The 22,777-nt window shown below is 43.7% G+C and overlaps 1 protein-coding gene across 3 annotated transcripts in view; it reads right to left on the bottom strand.

Moving 5' to 3' along the window:
* The window catches only part of LOC309361962 (connector enhancer of kinase suppressor of ras 2-like), a 318,598-nt gene that overhangs the window by 3,309 nt on the left and 292,512 nt on the right, over positions 1-22,777 (bottom strand). For 2 of the 3 annotated variants that reach the window (XM_081897332.1, XM_081897330.1), the window contains exons 18-23: positions 22,641-22,714; positions 17,748-17,819; positions 8,424-8,494; positions 7,221-7,324; positions 2,031-2,538; positions 1,230-1,429 (exon numbers count right to left, since the gene is read on the bottom strand). In XM_081897332.1, coding sequence (XP_081753458.1) covers positions 1,230-1,429; positions 2,031-2,538; positions 7,221-7,324; positions 8,424-8,494; positions 17,748-17,819; positions 22,641-22,714 — 1,029 coding nt within the window. The remainder of the gene's footprint in view (positions 1-1,229; positions 1,430-2,030; positions 2,539-7,220; positions 7,325-8,423; positions 8,495-17,747; positions 17,820-22,640; positions 22,715-22,777) is intronic. The other variant, XM_081897331.1, reaches the window with a different exon arrangement.

The raw sequence follows: 22,777 nt of genomic DNA, 5'->3' as shown, positions 1-22,777 counted from the left end.
GTTGGCTGGGGTTGATCGGAATTAGAATCCAACAACCTCTGGAGAGAACAACACTGGCTGCCCCAGTGTCAGAGAATGCTCTCTGAGAATGTGATACCCTGGTTCTTGGAATTTGTTCTTTATTTTTTAACTACCGATTCATTGGTTATCGCTGCTGGTTACAACTGTTTTGTTTATGGTGTTTTAGTGGCACATTATGTTTTCAGGATGGTTGTCATCTTCCTTGAGGGTCCCACTTGAAACAAAATGGCACAACAAAAACGTTTTACTTAAGAAATAAATAACACCCAGGTGAAAAGAAAGAATCCTTTTAAAAGGAAGGCTTTCTGTTAACAGGCATGAGGTATTACATGATTTATATAGTCATCCAGTTTTGTGGTTACTTCATTATGCTTTTGAGACTCTGAACAGCTAGGGAAGTTCGAAATGGTTTCAACAGTCATGCATATCTCTGTACACAGCAGAGAGCAGAGGCAATCTGATGCAGGGAGCTGAACTTCAGAGTCCCCACTCAAACCAACACTCAGCCAGTGGAGTTTTCTCTGTGATCTTGGTCCAATCCCTTCCCTCTCCACTCAACTCACCTGGCAGAATCATGGTGAAAATAGCATGGGGATGGGGTGGAACCTGACATATATTACTTCGAAGTCCTTGGATGAGGGACGGGATTCAAGAAATCAGTAATATGCAAAAGGGTCATCTGTCCAATAAATATTCTGAAATGTTTGTCTTGTTCATTCACAACAAGTTTTACAGCATTACACCGGTCTTTCATGTTGACGCAATAACATACAGAGGCCTGGTTTGTACCACTTGGTAAGCTGGACTATGGCTTACTGGTACCTTGGAAATGTTCTGGTTCCCAGAGAGGGAGCTCACTGTCACCCTTTGCTCCTTCCACCAGTCCTGTATTCTCAGTGTGGCAACTAAGCCAAAGTTTGACTTAATGTGTTTTCTGAACCCTGGCTCTTGGTTAAGCTCTCTCCTCCTTAACCCTGAACTGTAGCCAAAAATAAGGTGCAGGAGAGATCTTAAACATGACTCCAGGTTCAGACAACACAGCAAAGCAAAGCTTGGGTTAGCTGCCATGCTGTGCAATTTCAGAATGACTGGGGAGGAGCAAAATGACTGTGTTCTCCTCCCTGGGAGCCTGTATGTTCACATTAAGCCATGGCTTAGCTTAATCTTATGTGTGTATGCAGCTGCAGCATATCAAGGAAAATGCTTACTTTTAAAGTACTCTTGAGAGCTCGGATGTGATGAAGCTTTTCGTTGATAGCAGGGTCGTTGCTTCTCTTTACGAAGGACCTCCGGAATTCCTGCTTGGTGGAAGGGCGTTGCTCTCCAAATGCTGACAGACTAGCTTGCTCCAGAGCTTTGTACAACTCATGCAGACCATCTGCACTCTGTGGTCGCTCTTCTGCGTTTTCTGAAAGAAAATCCAGCTTCCTTTATTTGTGCGTGTAATAACAATATACGGTGACAGAAAACAAGAATAATTAATGCCAAAACAGGACAGTTATTGTTTTTCTGAAGCAGTTATTCAGCTTTAGGTCTGCCTGTAAACCACAGTAGTCTGCACCGGAGGCTGCAGGTGGAGGGCAGGTGGAACCCTGCCCCAGCAACCTTGGCCCACCCTCAGCTAGCTCTTACCTGCTTGCCTTCCTAACAACCAGTCTAGGAGGTGGGGCTGGCAATCAACGCCTTAGTCTCAATGCTGCCCCTTGTAGAACTCAGTGGAATTGGGGGAGGGGGGTTTGGGAACAAAATTAGGCACCCATCTAACTGTACATTAACAGAAGCATCATGAAAGAGTCATGGCTTCGTCTACAGAATCCTGGGACCCCTCTTCCCCTTACAGAGCTATACTTCAAAGAGTTCCCTGGGAAGAAGGCTTGACTGTTAAAGCACTCTAACCTCCTGCATACTATTGGGGCCCATCTACCTAAGCTCTGTCTGCTCTGGCAGGTAGTAGATATCCACAATCTCACCCGGGTACCCTCAACCACCAATCCAGGAGCCCTTCTTACCTTCTTCACACAAGCTACTTCGCCTTCTAACAGGCAGCTTTTCTTCAGATCTCTCTTCTGTTATCCCACTGGGTTTTACGCGGCTTTTTGCTCGGACATCTCTGTTTCGTGGGAGGCTTTGACTACGTTGCTTCTGGGGTCTGGCATGAGAGCTGTGGCCTCTGTGGCACTCCACCAATGGGAAAGGGCCATCCTGTTCATGGTTGTGTCGTCTTTGGACTGGTAGCGTTGCTTGTCGCCGCCTCTCTGGTGACGACCCAGGTTGTCCGCTCGTGTACTCTGGGTCAGGAGGGACAGTCTGCAGAAAATGGAGCCCTGAACTGGTCAACGGGGTCTCAATGAGATCCTGCCAGGAACGCCTTTCTCTGTAGGGAGGCCTGCAACCTGATGAGTGTGTGCTCGCTGCTGCATCCTGCCGGGAATCTTCCGCAGAAGAATGAGAATAGGTTGATTCACTGGAGAAGTGTCGTCCTTGTTTAGGCTCAGGGAATGGGCTCGAAGAATTCATCTGGAAATAATTAGAAACAGTCTGTTATATGACACAGTGTTGGGAACATAAAGGAAAAACCCAATGTGTGCTGTACAATAAAACCTACACTTCTCTCTTTAGTCATTCTGTTACCAGTGTGATAGTTGATGCCCTCAAGAGTTGCTTCTCTCTAGGCAAGAAATCTAAACCTGTGGCCCTCCAAATATTGTTGGACTCCAACTCCCATCAGCCCCAAACCAACATGGAAATGATCAGGGATGATGGATGAGTTGTAACCTGGAGGCCACAGGCTTCCTATCCCTGATCTAAAGTCTTCTCCTACCCACATGAGTTACTGTGGCAACGTGGTTGGCAATAACACAGGGAATATTTAGCCCTCTTCAAAGTCCACTGAATGTGTCATCTGAGCATCCCACATGGGTGGAAATCTTGTGACATCCTACTGCTTACTCAGGAGCAACCACAGAAGCATCAATGGTGGTGGCAACTGCACATTTTAAAGTAACATCTAACATTAATGCTAACCAGCAGATCTGATGTGCGGATTTGAAAATCGCAATCACTTCCCTTTGTAGTTGTTGGAAAACATCCTCAACCACTCCCTATTCTTGTTTCGACACAGGTTTTTAAGAAGTTTTTCTTGAGATCTGCTTAATGTAGTTGCAATTCAATGTTGCTTTGCAGGGGAGATTTTAAAGCCTCCTCAGAAGAAGTCAAAACTGGATTTCCAGTTCTTTTCTTTAAAAAAAGAACAAATGTTCCAACAAAATAGGGGGCAAGCAACATGTGAACCCTGTAGTGCAGAATTTTTTTTTTAAGGGACTGCTGAACATTATCCAAATTCTTTCAGCTAAGTTCTGAAAAGGAAAAGAGAGAGAAAATGAAAAAATAAAAAAATAAATATTGGGGGAAAACAGTAAGGGAGGGGCTTAACCTGCATCCCAGTTGATGGAACAGCATCACATGGGTGAAAAGTCAGTCTGAGCTTCACCCATGTGATGCTGTTGCCTCAGTCATTCTCCCTTTGGTTCAGGCTGTGTGAGGATCACATCATTCACGCTGAAGTAAAATCTGAAAGAAAAATACAGAAAGAGTCCTATCTGAACTTAAAAAACACAGGTAAAAGGAAAGGAAACTAAAATGCAGGTTGTACGTATTCGGTAGACTATCCACCAACATACTTATTAACCACATGATCGCCATGGCTTCAAACAGTTTATTTTGCAGATTCGTACCCTGCCCACCTCTCCCTCCAAAAATGTCAAGATACATTTGGCAAATGAAAGAGACTATCATTACCATCACTTTCTAGACACATACAGCCCCCCCTTATGTTCTGGGCCCCCATGTGCATAAGTGAGATTCTGTAAATCATGGAGCACCCTCTAAAAAGCTTCTAAATGCCTATTCCCCATTCTCCAGCTCTCTCTCCTGCTCTCTCACTCCAATACAGACCAAAACATCTGGAGTTGAAGCTCTGGGGTTAGATGGAGGCTGGGAGAAAAAGCAGCTGTGGCTGCTGTGCAACCCTGTGCGTCAGACTTGGGTGCCAGATGTGGCCTTCCAGGATCCTCCATGCCATATTCCCTATCCCCAAGCCACACCCCACAGCGGCCCAGCTTCATATTCCCTTTGAGTATTTTTCCTTGGCTGGAAAGTGCCCTCGAGCTCTGATAATGCCTTTTGCTTGGCTGGCTGGCGGAAAGAGAGAGGTGAGTGTGGTTGTAAAGCAGCCATTACATTTGCTACTCTGCCCACTTATGCTTCTGCTGTCACCCACCACTGGCATGTGGCCCCTGGAAGGTTGCCCAGAAGAGAATGTGGCCCTCTGCTAAGCTGTCAGTGAACTGTTTCCTCTCCAGGCATGAAAAGAGAAATTCAGAGTCATGTTAGTTGCTACCTGTTCATTATTTCTTTTATGAACTGTTCTTACACCAGGGGCTTTTTGCATAATTAGGAAACTTAGCATTGGCAGAATTTGCTTTTGTGTGTGTGAACTGCAACTTCCAAACCAACTTCAATCAGTTCCTAACGTCATTTTTTTTAGCTTATTCAAAGATCAAAGAAAACTTTCTTTTTTAAAAAAGCTCCAGATGGTTGGAATACTGATTAACTGCATAACATTATGCATGCTTACTCTGAAGTAATTCTCACCGAGTTAAATGGGACATACTCCTAGTTATTCATGCATAGGATTGTAGTAACTCCCATTTCCCCCCACCATTAGCCATGCTAACTGTGGCTTGATGGGAGTTGGTCTCCCACATCTCACTGGAGGGCCACCAGTTCTCCAACCCTGAATTTCTTTTACCTGTCCTATGGGAGGAGGATAAAATGTATTATCTGGTTGCTGCAGCCCAGACAGCATGGCTCTTACAAGCCATTGTTGTGTTCCTATACCAATAGTTTAGGAACTTTCACCACCATAACTACCAGTAAGTTTTACTGCCTGTGTTTTCTGACCCATGTATGGAAAAAGCACATGAACCTGACCATTGAAGAGTTTGTAAGTAAACCAATTTTTAACATATCAAATGTGTAGTCTTTTTCTATGCTAATTATGGACTTTGGGTTGTGTGGGCAGAAACCAGTCCGACTGATGGAAGACAGCCAAAGCTGTTTGAAATTATCTCAAAGTGAGAAATTTCGTGTGAGAACCAAACACATTGGGCTGAAATACCAATAGATGTGTGAGGTGATGCACGATAGACTTGTTAAATTGGCCAACTAACCAAGCCACTTCTGACAGCACTGATACCTTTGAGTCAAGATGCGTCTTTGGATAGTTCATTAATTGTGCATGCAATTGTTATATATGTCTGAGAAGGGGTCTGTGGGATACTCAACCTCACATAACCAACATGTTTAAGTCTAATGCATGAAGGGGTCAATACCATAGTATAAGCTGTCATGCTAGGCTGAGCTAGGTTACTCCCTCTCTCACCTTGGAAGGAAGGTAATGTAATCAAGTCTATTGTTGTAGCTCAGTCTACCAGAGAAAATCAGTGTGAGAAGAGGTTTTGAGCTGGTTGCTGCAGCTCAGACCACATGGCTCTTACAAGCCATTGCTGTGTTCCTATACCAATCATTTAGGAACTTTCACCACTGTAACTAAGTCAAGATTTACTGCCTGTATTTTCTGACCAAAGTATGGAAAAAACACAAACGTGGGCTCTTTTTATGCTAGGGGAAGAGGGGAACTTTGGAAGGAACTCACAAGGGCATATTTCCACACTGTACTTTGCTATGTACTTCATGATTTAAAATCTCTACTGGGGTTCTCTCACCAAAGAGTACTTGATCAAAACCTGGATCTTGATATCCAGGGAATTCTCTTTTTACACCTATCTTTTCCTTGCCAACCAACACTCCTATTTTCTCCATGGAATACCCCACATGATGCCACTGCCTTGCTGAAGCTAAGCAAATCTGGGTATGGATGGGAGGCGCCCCTGCCCTGGGAACCACATGCCTTCTGCCTTGAGATCAACAATGAAAGAAAAGTGAGAGAAGACAAAGTATATAAATGATTGTAATGATGTGACTAGATAATACTGTGGGGTCATGCTCATCCCTTCAGCGTTCTATTGCTTTGTCCAACTGATGTGATCAAAGGACCAGACCAGTAGGGTAACCATGTGTGGGGTTGAACGACCCTCCTGGCAACAGCATCAGTACTGTTTACCTGGATGGGGCAGGGCGGTATCCAGGTTGGGGCTGTGCAGGTTCAATGGCAGCATTGGAGCAATGAAAGCAGCCTTGACAGTGCATGCACTCGCACAGCTCCAACTTTGCATCCACCTACCCCTGCTCCGGAGGGGACGCGGGTGGCGCTGTGGGTAAAACCTCAGCGCCTAGGACTTGCCGATCGCATGGTCGGCGGTTCGAATCCCCGCGGCGGGGTGTGCTCCCGCTGTTTGGTCCCAGCGCCTGCCAACCTAGCAGTTCGAAAGCACCTCCGGGTGCAAGTAGATAAATAGGGACTGCTTACCAGCGGGAAGATAAACAGTGTTCTGTGTGCTGCGCTGGCTCGCCAGATGCAGCTTGTCACGCTGGCCACGTGACCCGGAGGTGTCTACGGACAGCGCTGGCTCCCGGCCTATAGAGTGAGATGAGCGCACAACCCTAGAGTCTGGCAAGACTGGCCCGTACGGGCAGGGGTACCTTTACCTTTACCCCTGCTCCATCCCCATCTGTTAAACAACGCAGATGTCAGGAGGGCAGTTCTGCAGATCCACCCTACTCCATTTTCCATTACTGGCCCAGACGGCTCACCATTCACCAGGTTAAAAGGTAGGGCTCCTAAGTCCATTAAGCATGACTGAGCATATGGGAATTTCTGCATAAAAGTCAACAAAGCCAGAGCTTTGTTTTTTCTTTATCAATATATTATTATTTAGCACTACTCTTGGTCTATTAGGTATAGTCATGTTCTCTTTACTTACAGTAGAAATACTTATCTGCTCTTACAGTAGGTGAATCCCAACAAAGTTCTTTGAGGCTGGGTCCCACTGGAACCAATGGGGCAATTTAGTCATGGCACCACCAGTTTCGGTTATTTCAATGGAAACTATGTGCAACTAACTTAGTCCACATCCAACACAATGTCAGTAGACACTCTTCCAAAAGCCAGAAGGATTAAAAAAAAAAATACAGCCCAAGGCTCAAAAGTAGCCTAGTGCATGCCTCATGTAACTTACCGAGGGTGTTCGGTGGTAGGTGTCGCAAAGTGTTATGGGTGCCTCTTGCTTCAGAGTTAATGAGCCATCAATATCTTCCTGGTCACTTTCACTCCAGTAATCTGCTAAAAAGTGTTTGCATTTGCCATTGAAATGAGTCCTACATTAGGGAACATTTTTCAAAACACCACAGTAAGCTGTAGCTTACTGTGTAGCTATGCAACTTGGTAATTGTCCCTGAATGTGCAAGTTAAAAAAAACCACAAGAGCAGCTTGTTGGATCAGGCCGATTGCTTATCTAGCCCAGCATCCTGCTCTCACAGTGGCCAAGCAGGATCCAAGCACCAGAGCACTCTCCCTTCCTGTGGTTTCCAGCAACTGGCACACAGTAGCATTGCTGCCTCCAGCTGTGGAGGCAGAGCAGAGTCATCATGGCTAGCAGCCATTGATAGCCCTATCTTCGATGAATTTGCCCAGTCCTCTCTGAAAACCCTCCAAGTTGGTAGCCATAACTGCCTCCTGTATGTGTTGCGTGAGGAAGTACTTTATTTTATCTCTTATGAATATTCCAACATTCAGCTTCATTGCATATCCATGAGTTCTAGTGTTATGAGACAGAGAAACCTCTCTCTTTCCACCTCCAGGCCATGCATTTGTGTATGTGCAGGCTCTTCTTTTGTGCTGATATTCTGATAGGAGGTTACCAGAAGGGACATAGACATAGGGGATACAGCCAGCAGGGCAGCACGGTTCCCCTATCTACGTGTTTATGGTTTACTTGAGGATGCACAAATCTGTCTATTGTAATTGTATTTGTAATTCACATCATTTCTACCTGTTTTTACCAAGAATACTAACCATTCTGTTCCCACATTTAGGTGCACTACTAAGCTAGTGATATCTGAGAGATCTACTCTGAGTAGGACTAGCATTAGCTGGCTTAAATGCCTAAACTGGCATTAACTGGCTTAAATGCCTATTTTCAATACATGTTGTGAACTTCCTTACAACGTTTGGAGAGGTGGGAAATTCAATGGATACATAAACTCTGATCTGCATATATATATATATGGTGTTTTATATAGGCATTCACAAAGAATGAATTCCTAAAGCATCCCTAAGCTCACTTGTAAGCAAGCATGTTAAGGGTCATAGATTCTCTACCCCACTCTGTACATGTCTCCGTTCATCCAGATGGATGTCAAAGAATAACGATGACCTTACCTTCATCGGGTCGGATATCCTTGTCATCAGGTGTATAACCAATGGCTGCAAGACCCAAACGGTTCATCCATCTGATGATAGAAAAAAGAGACAAGGCATTTGAAACACACAAATACACACCTTGCCACAACTGTTCGTTTAAAGCATTTAAAACCTGTTCTGAAAGAGAAACAGTTCCCAGGAAGGCTGGCAGATCAATACAAAACAAGACAATTGGCTTTAAGCAGTGGCCTACAGTCCTTTATCACATAAAACAAAATAAAAAAAAATTAACAGAAGAGTAAAGAAAGCAGAAGATGAGAAAATGATACATTTCAGAGTGCTAAAGACTACTCTGTCACCACCACTGTTTTTCTGTAGTTGGTTTAAGTACCATTTTCCATTTGAAAATTAACACAGTGGTACCTTGGGTTGTCAAACAAATCGGCTCCCAAACGCCGCAACCCCAGAAGTAAGTGTTCTGCTTTGTGAACGTTTTTTGGAAGCTGAACTTTGGACGCAGCTTCCGACTAAGTGCAGGAAGCTTCTGCAGCCAATCAGAAGCTGTGCCTTGGTTTTCGAATGGTTCCCGGAATGGATTAAGTTCGACAACCAAGGTACCACTGTACTGGACTGGATGTGGAACAGTATAGCTGACTTTGTGAGGCAGGCATCATTTCCAGCTTTTAATTGCAACTGCGACATTATACAGATTCACAGTTGTTCTATTGTTTGGTTTTAAACTTTGGTTTGTTTGTTTTTTAAATTTTTGCTCACTGAAAGCAAGACCATCGGTCAGACTTAAAATAAAGGGGGGTCCTATGATGTGGGGCAGGCCTGAGTTATGAAATACCATTCCCCACCCCAACAACTTGGAGGATTGCAAAGAAAATAAAACCAACCAACCAACCAAGAAAGATTCCCTTAAGCCATTGATTATTTAAAGGGTAGAGTGAAGCTTGCATGCCAGAAGCGTAACAGAAGAGGATTTTGATCCTCCTGTGGTTTGCACTTGTCTTTTAAGCTCAAAGAAATGCTCATTGACAGTGACGGCGTAGAGTGTTACTCTTCATTATTTTTTCATATATCGAAACAAGCGATCAACCCCCCCCCAACAACCTTATAAACTTGAAGTTCTTTAGTGCCTGAATCTCCATCAGATACTACAGTTTCAATACTCACCCAACTTTCTTCCCTCTCTATATGCCAGGGACGCTACCAGTTTTACCTAGAGATACTGGGAATTGAACCTGGCACTGTCTAAGTTATGACCTTTCCCCAATGCTCAACTAGATGCTGACTTAGTGGCCTGACTCATCTGTGCTTCTTCCTAGGTTCCTTTCCTTTAAAATAAAAGCCTGAAGAAACAAGGCAACTGTACTGTGTCACATTTATCCCTTGGGGGCAAATTGAAACAGAAGAGAATTGTAATAAGCTGCAAACGAAATTCTATCTCTCTTTCTGGAATGGGGCAGGGATAGTTTCAGATGCCTGGAGTTGTGATGCTGGTGAGATGAAAATTAGTGACATTTAGAATTAGACTTACAGTCCTCCCGAGGACAAACTTCCTTGGACCAATTATAGAAACCTCCTTTTATTCCTTTGAGGCCTGAACAGATTTTCTGTACAGTATAAGCTATTAAATCCCCATGTAAAGATGGGAATTTTCCTAAAATAGCCTTGCATCCTTCGTTTGCTAATTCATATTTTGCCCTGGCTGGTACCCCAATGATATAATTATTCACCTTCTCTCCCACCCTCTATATTCCATGCAATGGTCCCTGTCATTAATAGCAGCAAGGATGTCTCTTAATAACACAATGAACATCACCCTGAATTGAAGTTGTTCAAACCTGTTTCATTTAAACATTCATCACTTGCATAACCCCTGTTTTAAAACAGCTGCACAGTTTGTTTCCAGGCCCAATTCAAAGTGTTCACAGGGGCAAAAATAGCCTTTATTTCACCTGGTTCAAAGACCCAGTTTGACACCCCCTTCACATCTGCATACATACACACACAGGTTGGAAGCTTGAATGTTGCCCCCTCTTGAGGTTTCACCCAGCGCAAAAAAACCCCAGCTAGCCCCTTCGTAGCTATGACACTGTTTAAAGTCTTAAAGTAACTTAGGCCCGAAATATCTGAAAGATCACCTCATTCTCTACAGACCCTCTTGGGTGTTAAAACTGGCATAGGGGGCCCTCTTGGTAGTTCTGCCACCCTAAATAAATATGTTGGGGAGGGTGGCAGCCTGAGAGAGGGACAGCCCTTAAGCTGTGGAATAGCCTTCCCACAGATGTACATCCATTGTATAGTTTCCATCAAATGCTAATGACACGCCTTTTCACCCTAAGCTTTGACATCTGTTGTGCATATTTCTGGACTCATTCCAAAAGGAATTGGAATTTTCACGAATCTTCCGACATTCAGCTTCACTGGAGTTCTGGTGTACACATACGTATGCCATATGAAGGGTTTTTAACAGCCACTCTTACCAGGAGCACCAGCCCAACATCTCTAAATGAATACATATTTTCTGAGCCTTTTCCAGTTGTTGTTCCTGATGCATTTTCCATTATATGCAGGAGGGCATTTCTTATTAAAACCTCATCTGATTCACTTTGCATCCCCTATATTGTTATGCTGGGGCAGGGGGCGGGCTGGAATGATTTAACAGCAAGGGACTCATAGCGCTGAAGGACAATTTGATGTCAAAACATTATTTATAAATCACATTATGGAAGGCCAATATGGTTTGCAAACTGTGCGTGACTTGCCATTTATAATGTTAGGCAGCTCTATATCTAGAAAGCACCTCAAAACAGAGGCGCTCACGTGCCTGTAATTGCTTTGCAAAAGAATAGAACTGCAGTAGACTGAAGGCTTGGAATAAAATTACAACAAAACTCTTCTCCCCACACCACCCTGCAAATAGTATAGTAGGAAAGCTTATTAAGACTGCTTGGGTGGTTTTAAAAGAGAACATGTAACAATATTGTCTGTTCTGAACACTTCCTAAAACAGAAGCTGAACATGAAAAATGAATGGCTGATCACAAACAAGCTTGCCAAACACCCAAATCAGCCCTAGGCATGCACCCATCAAAAGATCACTGAGGAGACTCTTACATGTCAGGAATGTGATCTAGGATCAGGGTACCATGGCTTGGAGGCCAGCTCTGCACCTCCTCAATGTTCCTTATTTGTAAAGTGTGAGAAAGGAACCTCCAGTCTTTGGGCCAAATTTGGCCAAGCACAGGGCTTGCTTTGGCCTGCAAGACCGCTTCACACCCACCTGCCCCACACCTGACGTCCTATGTGAGGTCATGTGTGGGGCACCTATAGATGCAGGTGGATGGGCTGCACAAATGAGCTCCCACATGCAGCTGATCCCTGCAGAAAGCAGGGGCGAAGTCTCCGCCAACAGCTGATTCAGGGAGAGCTATCTTCCCGATCCAGGCCATAAGGTCTCAAGGAGCTTGGCAGATACTCATTTCTTAAGTTTTCCGTCAAGAAGAAAATGTAAACACAGGGAGATTAAGCTGCCACTGCAAGCAGGAATAACAAGCGTGCTCCTTCCAAACATATAAAGTCTTTGCAGCCTGCCTTCCCCACTGCTGCATCTGTCACTGTTGTGGCATTTTAAAAAAAAGTAAATGAAGATCACCAACAGGAGAGATGCTCTATGTGTTTTCTCTGATTTGATAATTTGACATGATTTTGCTGATCTCATTTCATGCGGTGCCTGCTTAGGTTTGTCAAGCCAACAACAGAGGAATAAGCCCAGGACAGCTTAGCAGCTGAGAAGTGAACCATAACAATTCATGCCTTTGTGTGCATGCCTTCCACCTGCTTAATGGACTTTGACGAAACACACACACCTCTTTTCATCCTATTAACTTTTTTTCTATCCAAAGCCACTATAACTCCTTGCCTTAGTGCCAACACTAAGCTTTTCACACTTTCTATGGAAAATCCTCATTTAGAGCAAAAGTAGACTACTGTAATGCAGTATATGTGGAGCTACCCTTGTGTCTGGTGTGGAAGCTGCAGCTGGTGCAAAACTCTGTTGCTACGGTGCTTAATAGGAAGACACTCTGCTTTACACATATTATGCTGGTGTTGAAAAATATGCACGGGCTGTCTATTAGCTACTGAGCCAAACACAAGCTTTTGTTTCTGACATTTAAGGCCCTGAAAAACTTAGGAGCATGATACCTAGCAGACCACATTTGCAGTACAGTGGTACCTCTAGTTACGAACTTAATTCGTTCCGGAGGTCCGTTCTTAACCTGAAGCTGTTCTTAACTAGAGGCGTGCTTTCGCTAATGGGGCTCTTGCTGCTGCTGCACCACCGGCACACAATTTCCGTTCTCATCCTGGGGCAAAGTTCTCAACTTGAGGTAACTCTTCCAGGTTAGCGGAGTTTGTAACCTGAAGCATTTGTAACCTGAGGCATTTGTAACTCGAGGTACCACTATATAGACCATGATGATATTTAAGATCTTCAAAGGAAAACATGCTGGATGTTCCATGATGCTGACTTGGTGACAATGCAGAAGAAGCAGGCGTTCTCAGTGACAGCCCTAAAGCTTTCGTGGACCCTGACTGTTAGGTTTTATTATTGTTTTGCACACTGTCCAGTTTTATTTCTTATATAAAGTTACATTTTGCTTCCACCTTGTTCTGAGGAAATTGCTGATAAGGCCTTATACAAACAGGAAGCCAGGTGTGCACTCACAAACACTCACAATACCCATGCAACATCCCTCACATGTTCAAAATGCAACTTTAGCACCTAGCAAGGCCACAGGTCCCTGATGCTAAAGGTACAGGCCAAATGGGGCAACCCTGTTGAAAGGAATATTCTGGCACACGAAGCACAGTATGACTAGCTTTTGTGTGTGCTGATTAGGTATCCCATCAGAATAATTTAAAGTCAACATGAAGCCACAGTCAGTTATAGCTCTGATGAACCTGTAGGATATACCTGTTCCCCAATAGCTGTTTGTCCCATTCACTGTTTACATTTTTACAGGCAAGGTTAAAAAATCTGGATCAGCACCTGGTTCGAGGATGTCCTGGGCAAAGTGCCCACAGCTGTTTTCTGATAGGAACCTAAGAAAAGCCTTGCTAGGTCAGGTCAAAGGCCCATCTAATCCAGAATCCTGTTCTCAAGGTAGCCAAAGATGCCTATGGTGTGCATGCATATTGCACAATAGGCATTGTTGCTAGTAGCCATGAATAGTGAAATTCATGGGGAATCAGGCTAATCCTCTTTCAAAGCCATCCAGGTTGGTGGCCATCACTACATGTTGTGGAAATGTATCCCAATGTGGGCTGTTGTGAAGTACTTTATTTTTGTCTGCCCTGAAGCTCCCAAACATTCAGTTCCACTGGATAGCACCAGTTCTGAATATTACGAGAGGGAAGAAAAAAAAACTCCTCCCTACCTGCTTTCATTACACCTTATTCATAATCTCTATCATGTCATCCCTTAGCCACACACTGCTGGTGCCCCTGCTCAAACAAGTGTGCCAGGTGGAGGTGCACAGCAGCAAACTGTGTCAGGGACAGGTGGTGGTAAGCAGCAGCAGAGGGGTGGGTGAGGACAGACGGAACTGATAGATGGCAGCCGCTCCAGCCTCCTCCTACTCTGCCAACCCTGGTACTGGCAAGCATCCACCCAAACTACAACAGCCATGTATTCTGCCACATCAATGACAGTCCTTTGCCAGAAAGTGTCCTGCAGTTGGAAGGGCTGTCTGGTCTGTGAGCAGTTGGAAGATAAAAAAGCCCAAAGTAGGGAGAGCAGGCGGGGACTTGAATTTACCCATCAGCAGTGAGCACCTGGGTGAGAGCTGGGAGGTTTCACTCTTCATGAGTGTGGAATAAGGGTTAAGGTATAATTGTGATAAGCCATCCTCAGATCTTGAATGATGAAAGGTGGTTCAGAACTTGAATAAATAAAATTTGAAGAGAGAGAAATAATAATACCTCAAAGCTCTTTAACACTATTGTTATCTTCTCCTGCTTCTTTTCTTTTTCTTTTCTCTATTTCTCTCTCTCTTCCTTTTTGGTTTCTTGCCCATCTATCTCTCTTAGATGGGTTTGGCTTTTATTGTATTCTATGTTGAAAACTTTCAATAAAAATTGATTATATATATAAAAAAACAGTGAGCACCTAGGCAGCAAAAGAACACAGGAAGCTGCCTTATGCAGAGTCAGGCCACTGGTCCATTCAGCTCAGTATCGTTTACCCTGGCCGAAAGTGGCTTTCCAGGATTTTTGACAAGGGGCATTCCCAGCCCTACCTGGAGTTGCCAGGGATTGAACCTGGGACTTCTGAATCAAAAGCATATGCTCTGAGCTATGACCCTTCCCTAAAGCCGACTGAGCAGGCACATAGGTCTCCTATTCACAGTGTTCCTGACTATACATAGGAATGTAGGAAACTGCCTTAATACAGACTCAGATCACAACTGACTGGCAGCGATTCTTTAAGGTTTCAGTCCTGTCTGGAGATGGTGGGGTTAGAACCTGGAATTTGCAGAAATCTATGCCCTATTTTGGGGGGCAATATGCAAGTTGTCCCCCTAGGTCAGGCAGCTACAGCTGCCACTATCTTCATTTTCTGAAAACGCATCTGGGGACTGACGATGTTACATTGGAAGTGGAGATCAGAGGCATCAAGGATGGAAGTTGTATCTACCTGACTTGGTGCTCCTCAATACCAGGCCATAATTTTTATTTTAAAAAGGTGAATGCTAGGGTCAGCTGCAGTGGGCCATGGCATTTTTACCAGAGATGCCAAGTATCTGTCTGTCTATTTGTATGAATTCTTGGAAGTCTGGAACAATCCCAAAGCAGATTTTGAACAGCGTGCCCAGTGGTCTTATTTTGGGGAAGCTATCCTGGATATAACATAAATGATTTCCATGATCTCTCCTAACAGCCTTCCATTTTGCAAAACCTTTTATGCTTCTCAGTAAGGGGAAAGCTGCACATTCAGAAAGGCAGCCCTCCTGCCAGCCATGCAAGTCTCAAAGGGCCATGGATAGTGTACAAAAATTTCCTGTAAATCCAGCTAACATACACTTATAAAAACCTTTGCAGGAAAGCAGTGATGATCACTCAGCCTGCACTGGAAATAACTCAGGGTTGTTATTTGCAAACACATACATAAATAATAAAGAAAATTAAGACATCTTGATCTTGAATTGGTTTCCTTTAGGGCTGCGATATCACAACATTTACCGTTTTGCACATGCATTTATAGAAAATAATGCCCACCACGAGTTAACCCACTGTGTCCAATTTGGTAAAACAACACTAGTACAGCAATGGCACCTACCACTTAAGAGACATTCATATGCCCATATTGGAATCAGAACTCACAGAAACTAAAAGTCTTTGCAGTTCTACAAGTCCTGGTGCCTGGCTCCACATATCAGAGAGCCTGGTTTGTTCCCCGCATGTGATAGTGGAGAAGAGGGCGCTAGCCTTGTCCTCAGGCCCATTCATGCACCGGCTTCAACTGGCTACCATGTTGCCTGGGCAGGCCTTATTTCCAGGAACCAATCAGCAGTACTGCTTGGCTCTTTGGAAGCAGGACATAGAGAACATGCTCCCTCTGGTCTGGCAATCCAGGCAAAACCAACAAGCAAAGGTCTGTACGTGCCTACAATTCCAAGCTGAAAGGAGGCACCACTATGAACAGATACCCCTAGGTGCTGATGGGGAAATGTCCTACTACAAACTCGTAGTTTAGAAGATGGTAATAATAACAACGACAATGACAACAACAGCAAGAAGAGTTTTCAAAATTAGTTAAATGTTGTTGCAAAGCTTGATTATTATTTTTTTAAGTGTTTTTCCTTTCTAGTCTTCTCAACAGCTCACATCTGTTTCAAAATTGCAGCCTCCCCACTAGGGCTTTTCTTCAGTCTGAGCTGAAGGCAGAGTGGGCAGCAGTACTATTTTTCTTAAAAAGAGATGCTAGAGCTCACCATGAACTTCTCCCGTGTTCTTTTAGAATAGCAATGGTGCCCATCTGCCCCCACCCCCAGGGAGCCAAAGCTGCTTCTTTCTCCTCCTCCAGCTAAGTGTCCTCTGATGTCATCTTTAGCACGCTTTCTGTAGGAGGTAATTTAAAGTGCTAATAGGTTGCTGCTCTTCCTTACTTGGGATGAATGTGGGCAACCCCTGCGCTCTGTTTTTTTCTTTTAATCTCCCATTTTGATTTTTCTTTAAGCGACGACAAGAATCACAATCTTTGCTGATTTATTCAAGTGTAATAATTGCATGAAGAGTGTTACGCCAGGAAGGATCTCTCATTTCCAAACCTATTTGTGGTTTGTGCTATTTGTCTCTTTGCACAAGGCACTGAGTGACCGAGGCAAACTAGAAACAAATGTATTAATTTCATGACTAATTCATTGCAGAGAACATCAGTGTGCTTGTGCAGACCTGACAAAGCAGCATGGCAGCATTAATTTTGCAAACCAACCTCTGTCTGCAACAGTCAGAACAGCAGGAAGGGTTCATTGGAACAACTATGTGAATTGCCAGCAAGTCCCCACTCGTTGGTATTTAATCCTTTCATGACTTGCGCCCAGTGCAGATATAGCACAAGCCTTCCAGCAAATCATACACTGCAATTTTGAGGCCAGTTTTTTTTTTTGGATGGATGCACACTTCTAAGAACATAAGAAGCTCCCTGCTGGAACATACCAAAGGGGTCATAAGAACATAAGAAGAGACATGCTGAATGAGGACAAAGCTCATCCAGTCCAGCATCCTGATCTCACAGTGGCCAATCAGCTGCCTAAAAATTATTTGATTACAGCGGTACCTTGGTTCTCGAACGTAATCCGTTCCGGGAGTCCGTTCGACTCCCAAAACCATTCAAAAACCAAGGTGCGGCTTCCGATTGGCTGCAGGAGCTTCCTGCATTCAATCGGAAGTTGTGGAAGCTGCGTCGGATGTTTGGCTTCCGAAAAGTGTTCACAAACCAGAACACTTACTTCCAGGTTTGCGGCATTCAGGAGCCGATTTGTTTGGGAGCCAAGCAGTTCGAGTACCAAGGTACCACTGTATTTGCATTTTAAAAATACAATTCACACAGCTGGAAGCATTAGGAGCTTCAATCAAAGGGACCCAGATAAGTTAAAGCAAGAGTTTATGTAAGTCAAGTACACAATGCAACTACACAATCACATTCAGCCTGTTGAGAACCATGGAAAACTCAGCACACACGGAGGAGGAAACACAGTAACGTTCTTTCGTCTGCTGCTCTGAATACATCAGAACAAAATTACTCTAGTATAATATCAATGTTTCTTACCTATTCATTTCTTCCAGGCAGTCAGTAGCAAAGTAGAAACTCTTAATTTTGGGGTGGCAAGCTTTGAAAGCACTGTGAGGAAAGCAGAGAGGGAAAAGATAACTGTCTTGCAGTTCAGAAGGTATTTGGGGAGTTGAACTTTAACAGCAACTTACCTAGGGAAACCGATATTCTGAGAATCCTGTGTTAAGTTCCCTTTGAATATGATGTCAAGTTCTTTCCCAAATTAGAACTTGACAAACAGATGAAGAAGAAGCCAGGACTTTAGCTCTTTGTCTTTAGGAATTTCATCTTGAGTCCCACCTCTCAGAGGATGCAGTGGATACCCTGCCCATATTATTAATTTATGTGGAATGGTACCATTTTTTCTTTTTGTATTCATGTGCACAGTAAATCTAGGCTGACAATTAAAGGGTTCCCCCCCTTTTTTCTTTTTTAAAAAGGAAAACAATCTAAGAGATGCATCCTTTCCGGCAATTTTATTGAAATTACCATGCAGTTTGCATCTCCCTGGTCACATGCTTCAGGTAACAGACACAGCCCAGGTTCAGTGCAATGCCCCCAATGCCTGTGATGTCCTGTGCCCCGCTGGGATGTGTTGTTAATAGGCATTTGATAGTTAACCTTTTTTCTTGGGGATTGTGATCAGGTGTATGTGGGTTGGAGGAGGCGAGGGAGGCTTCTGTCTGTAGCTTTTAGAATTTGCCCATTATTATTTTTAACACTTGTTTTTAGTCTTATGCCTATTTTGCAGGGTAAGATGCCTTGAGACTTTTTAATCAGGTGTCTAACAAATGATATAAATGTGAATGGTGTGCAGTCTTAAAGTCTACAAAATAAAGAACTCCTACTAGAAGTAAAAGTATGAGAGAGGAACTAAGCAATGAAACTAGCATCTGCCACTCTCCACCTCCCTTCGTTGAACAAAGGATATTTTAGCAGGGCTCTTTTTGTTCCTAGCTCAAAGTCCAGGATGCGTCACTGACTAATTCCTTTTTCATAACACTCTCTTATTAAATGCCTTAGGATGGCATTCAACGAACTGGTTTCCTGAATTTTCATTATAAACTCATCAGACCAGGTCACTGCCAGCTTTACATGTAACACCCTCCAACGTGTGACCTTTTAGGAAATGAACTGGAAAACCCTTTCAAAGCAGCTACTTGCTGTTCGCACAGCAAAGTTTTTTGGTTCCTCCCGCCCCCTCCACCTCTCTGGCTTACATTCCCTGGCACGACAGCTCTCTGATGGCATTTGCAGGTAGGGGACAGAACTAAAAAGCTATGTCTGAGTCGTTGGTCCTCACTGGTGAGTGAGCTGAAAAATGGCTCACTAGAGAATTGGCTCTGTAGGAATGCAAAAGCAAGAGCTACATGGATAGGTGTGACAAGGATGGGGTGATATTCTAAATAAATGAGTTTGGAGCCCAGGTTTCTGTTTCTTTAAGCATTTTGCCAATCACAGGCATTTTGCCAAGACTGATGCATTTCAAAGTGGCAGGGATTTACAAAGCAATGGCGATGCCACTGTGATGGGATTAGAAGAGTAAATGAGCAGCTAGCTGATGTTCTGATCTCTGTCCTTCGAAGCTAGCCAAGAAAAGGCACCCCAGCCTTGTCATTGTGTCCTCGGCCATCAAAGAGACCTTCGTCCTACTGACATTTTCTTCTTCATACAGCTTTTGCCGCACAGTGCACGCTTCCCAAATCCAGATATATCCCACAAGTCCTCCCTGTGGTGAAGTGGGCTTACTTGAATAAGACTGGCAACATGAAAGGCTGCCTGCGTGTGAGCACACAACTCAATGGCGCTTTCTTTTGAAGCCAACCAATAATAGCTTCCTAAGGACTATTATTGGCTTCTCCTCATTATTTGCTTAGTGTCTGGATGTGCTGCAAGGAGATGGCCCACACAAAAGAAGAACAGGTCTCCAGAAAGTGTAGGAAACCAGGAATAGGCACTTGCATCAAATGACTTGTTGATTCACATTTTAGATACAAGGAAGGGCTGCTCTGAGCTTCTTTCCCATGTCTGAAGAGGTGTTCCTATTGAACTCTCATAGAATCATAGAGTTAGAAGGGACCACGAGGTCCATCGTCCAACCCAGGAATCTTTTGCACAACATGGGGCTCAAACCCACGACCCTGACAGCAAGAGTCTCATGTTCAGGGTCAACTTTCTATATTGTTTATGGTAATGAAAGGATTTGGACCTGCTAAACTTTTCCCCCCTATTAGTCAAAAACATTCTAATTGGAATGGATCTGATCGACACTTTTCAAACTAAATGCTTGGATCAGAACTTGGTTATTCGCCAGCTCCCACACTTCCCAAATGCTCCAAGGTGGTTCTGAAGCCCAAAAAACGATTGTTTCAAAATGTGTTATTGAAATGTGTATTTTGAAAGAAGATAAATATGTAAAGAAGTAAAAAAATGTGTTTAAATGTAGATTTCTGTGCAGTTCTTTTTAAAGAAAAATGGTTGAAGAAGGGATAGCTCCAGTCAGTTGAGCAAGAGATTCTTAATCTCAAGGTTCGAGCCCCACCTTGGGCAAAAGATTCTTGCGTTTCAGGGGGTTAGAGTAGATGACCTGCGTGACCCCTTCCAAATCTACAATTCTAGGTCAAAATGGGAAGGAATAGACTGATGAGTGAGCACATGTGAAGCTGACGCGGAGTGGAAATAGGCTTATCTGTCCATCCTTAAAGAACAGATAACAAAGGAAGGACAAGTCTTAAAGAGAATGGAATATTCTGACAGTGTGCACTAGATGGCAGACGTCTGCTGTTTAGCTGAGCTGCACAAAGCAATGCTCTATGAAGTGCAATAGCTCCGAGAAAAAATTGGGGGGGGGGGGAGAATAAGCTGCCACTAAAAGTGTGGTTAGGTCCTTGCACCAGAGTGGGTATAAGTTGCCCTGTTAGGCCAGCCCTGGATTTTCATGTGCCGGATGCTGAGAGTGCAATATCACCAACCTAATGAATGTATGTTGAGAACACAACATTTGAGAAGAATATTGACAGATCAATGTTAGATAGGTAGTGGTCCCAGTGCTGGCCCCATCAGGCAAAGGACCCTCAATTGGACCTTGTAACATGAAAGAGGTTGTGTGTGCAAGCCAGGAATTCTCTCACTCTTAAATCATATTCCTATGGTGCAGGGACTAACAGATAGACAGCAAAAGTGGACCCTGCAAGCCCCTGTGTCTGCAAAGAGATTTGTACTGCAAGGCTGGAAGGATGAACACCCACCATCTATTACCCAGTGGTCTGAAGATGTCATGCTCGAAAGCATAGCTTATATTTGTCAGACTCATTCTGAAAACCATTTGGGCATATGAACTGCCTATGTTGCTTGTGTTTAAGTTGGGATCAATAGACTATTCTTACTGTTAATGCCAGCGGATGATGTTTCTTTTTTCTTTCTATATGCAAAATTTTAATTTTGTTTTAGATTCTCTCATGCTCCCACCCTGGCCCTATTTCTTGACTGTGGTTTGCAAAGTGATTTTTTAAAATTTTATTGCAGGGTAGATGAGCAAACCCGTCATCTTGCCTTCCTTTTATGTCAGTTCCACATGTACTGGGAAAAACTCATTTGCAATACTGGCGACCAATCGTGCTTTTGTGACAATGTTCTGATGCAGTATGGTCCGACTGCTGCATCTTCCTTTCTTTTTCTAAGCTACACTGCAAAAATGGGATGCAGCAACCATGTTATTGTTACTATTTGATTTGTGTGGGTTGTTAAACATCTTGCAAAGCTGCAGCTCCCAAGAGATTATCCTGCTATCTAGGGAAGTTGGATTTCTAGTCCTGAGATTTCTGGCTGCCAGAGGCAGAAGAGTGATTCTTGCAGATTTTCTCTCTGCTTTGCCTTTAGGCCTGTGCAGTGACCTATTTCTCTCCCTTTGATGTGCTACCAAATCAGTGAGTGAATGAATGTTTACTTGTGTATGAAACACAGGTCATTACATCAGATGAAAAACCAATACAAAGCAGTGACAAATCTGGTCTCCAAAATGTTAACTGATTTCTGGATACTGCTAACATGCTTACCCACAATTCACTATAAAACAACAAGTTCCACAGGCCCCATCTGTTACCATACATTTAAGCCATTATGATACCACTTTTAAACAGTCGCAGCTTCCCCCAAGAGTTCTGGGAACTGTAGTTTGTTAAGGGATCTGAGAGTTGTTAGGAGACCCCTATTCCCCTCACAGAGCTATGATTCCCAGGGTGGTTTAACAATCAATTCCTCTTCCCAGGCAATGCACAGGACAGCAGGGGACACCCTAACAACTCTCACCATACTACATATCACAGAATTCACAGGGGGAGGGGGGAGTGATGCCTCTTCAATGTGGTATCTTAGGGCTTTGAATGTCTAATGTGAATGTGGTCTTAGAATATCTTATCTGGGTGCCAGGCATAGAAATTGCTGGGCCAACATTTCTGAGAATTTTCTTTTTTGAGCTCTATTCTGCTGCACAATTTCAACAGATAAGGTGGTGGAGAATGGGGAAGGATTGGCTGAGGTTGTGCTTTGCATTTAGAAGGTTCAATCCTGGGTGTCTCCAAATAGGAGAGTCTTGTGCCTGAAACCCTGGAGAGCTGTTTTCTGAAGACTTTACTAAGTTAGATGTACTGAAGATGTGAAGAAGCTGCTGATGTTCCCATTTTTGGGGATCTGAGGATCCAACCCAACATAAAATATTGCTGAAGGGGCTTGATCCCCTAACTCTGTCTAGCCCCCCTCTCAGCCCATCGCTTATGAACAAACAGTAAGTTTTAACTGAGTTTAAAATTTCCCAGCAGGTAACTTTTTTTCACCCCCATTCTCTGCATGGATTGGCTCTTTCATTTGCAGGCTCTTTTGACTCATACTTACTGTTTCCTCCTGCACTCGATGGCTCTGTCTATCCTGAACTCTGGCAAACTGATGAATCCTTCTGCTTTTTCATCCTATCATGAAAGAAAGAGAAGAAATACAATTGACAAAGAGCAAAAGGTTGAGACAGGAGATTC

Source organism: Podarcis melisellensis (assembly GCF_964234715.1).
Source record: "Podarcis melisellensis genome assembly, chromosome: Z".
Classification (NCBI taxonomy): Eukaryota; Metazoa; Chordata; class Lepidosauria; order Squamata; family Lacertidae; genus Podarcis; species Podarcis melisellensis.
This window is presented reverse-complemented; position numbering and strand designations above follow the sequence as displayed.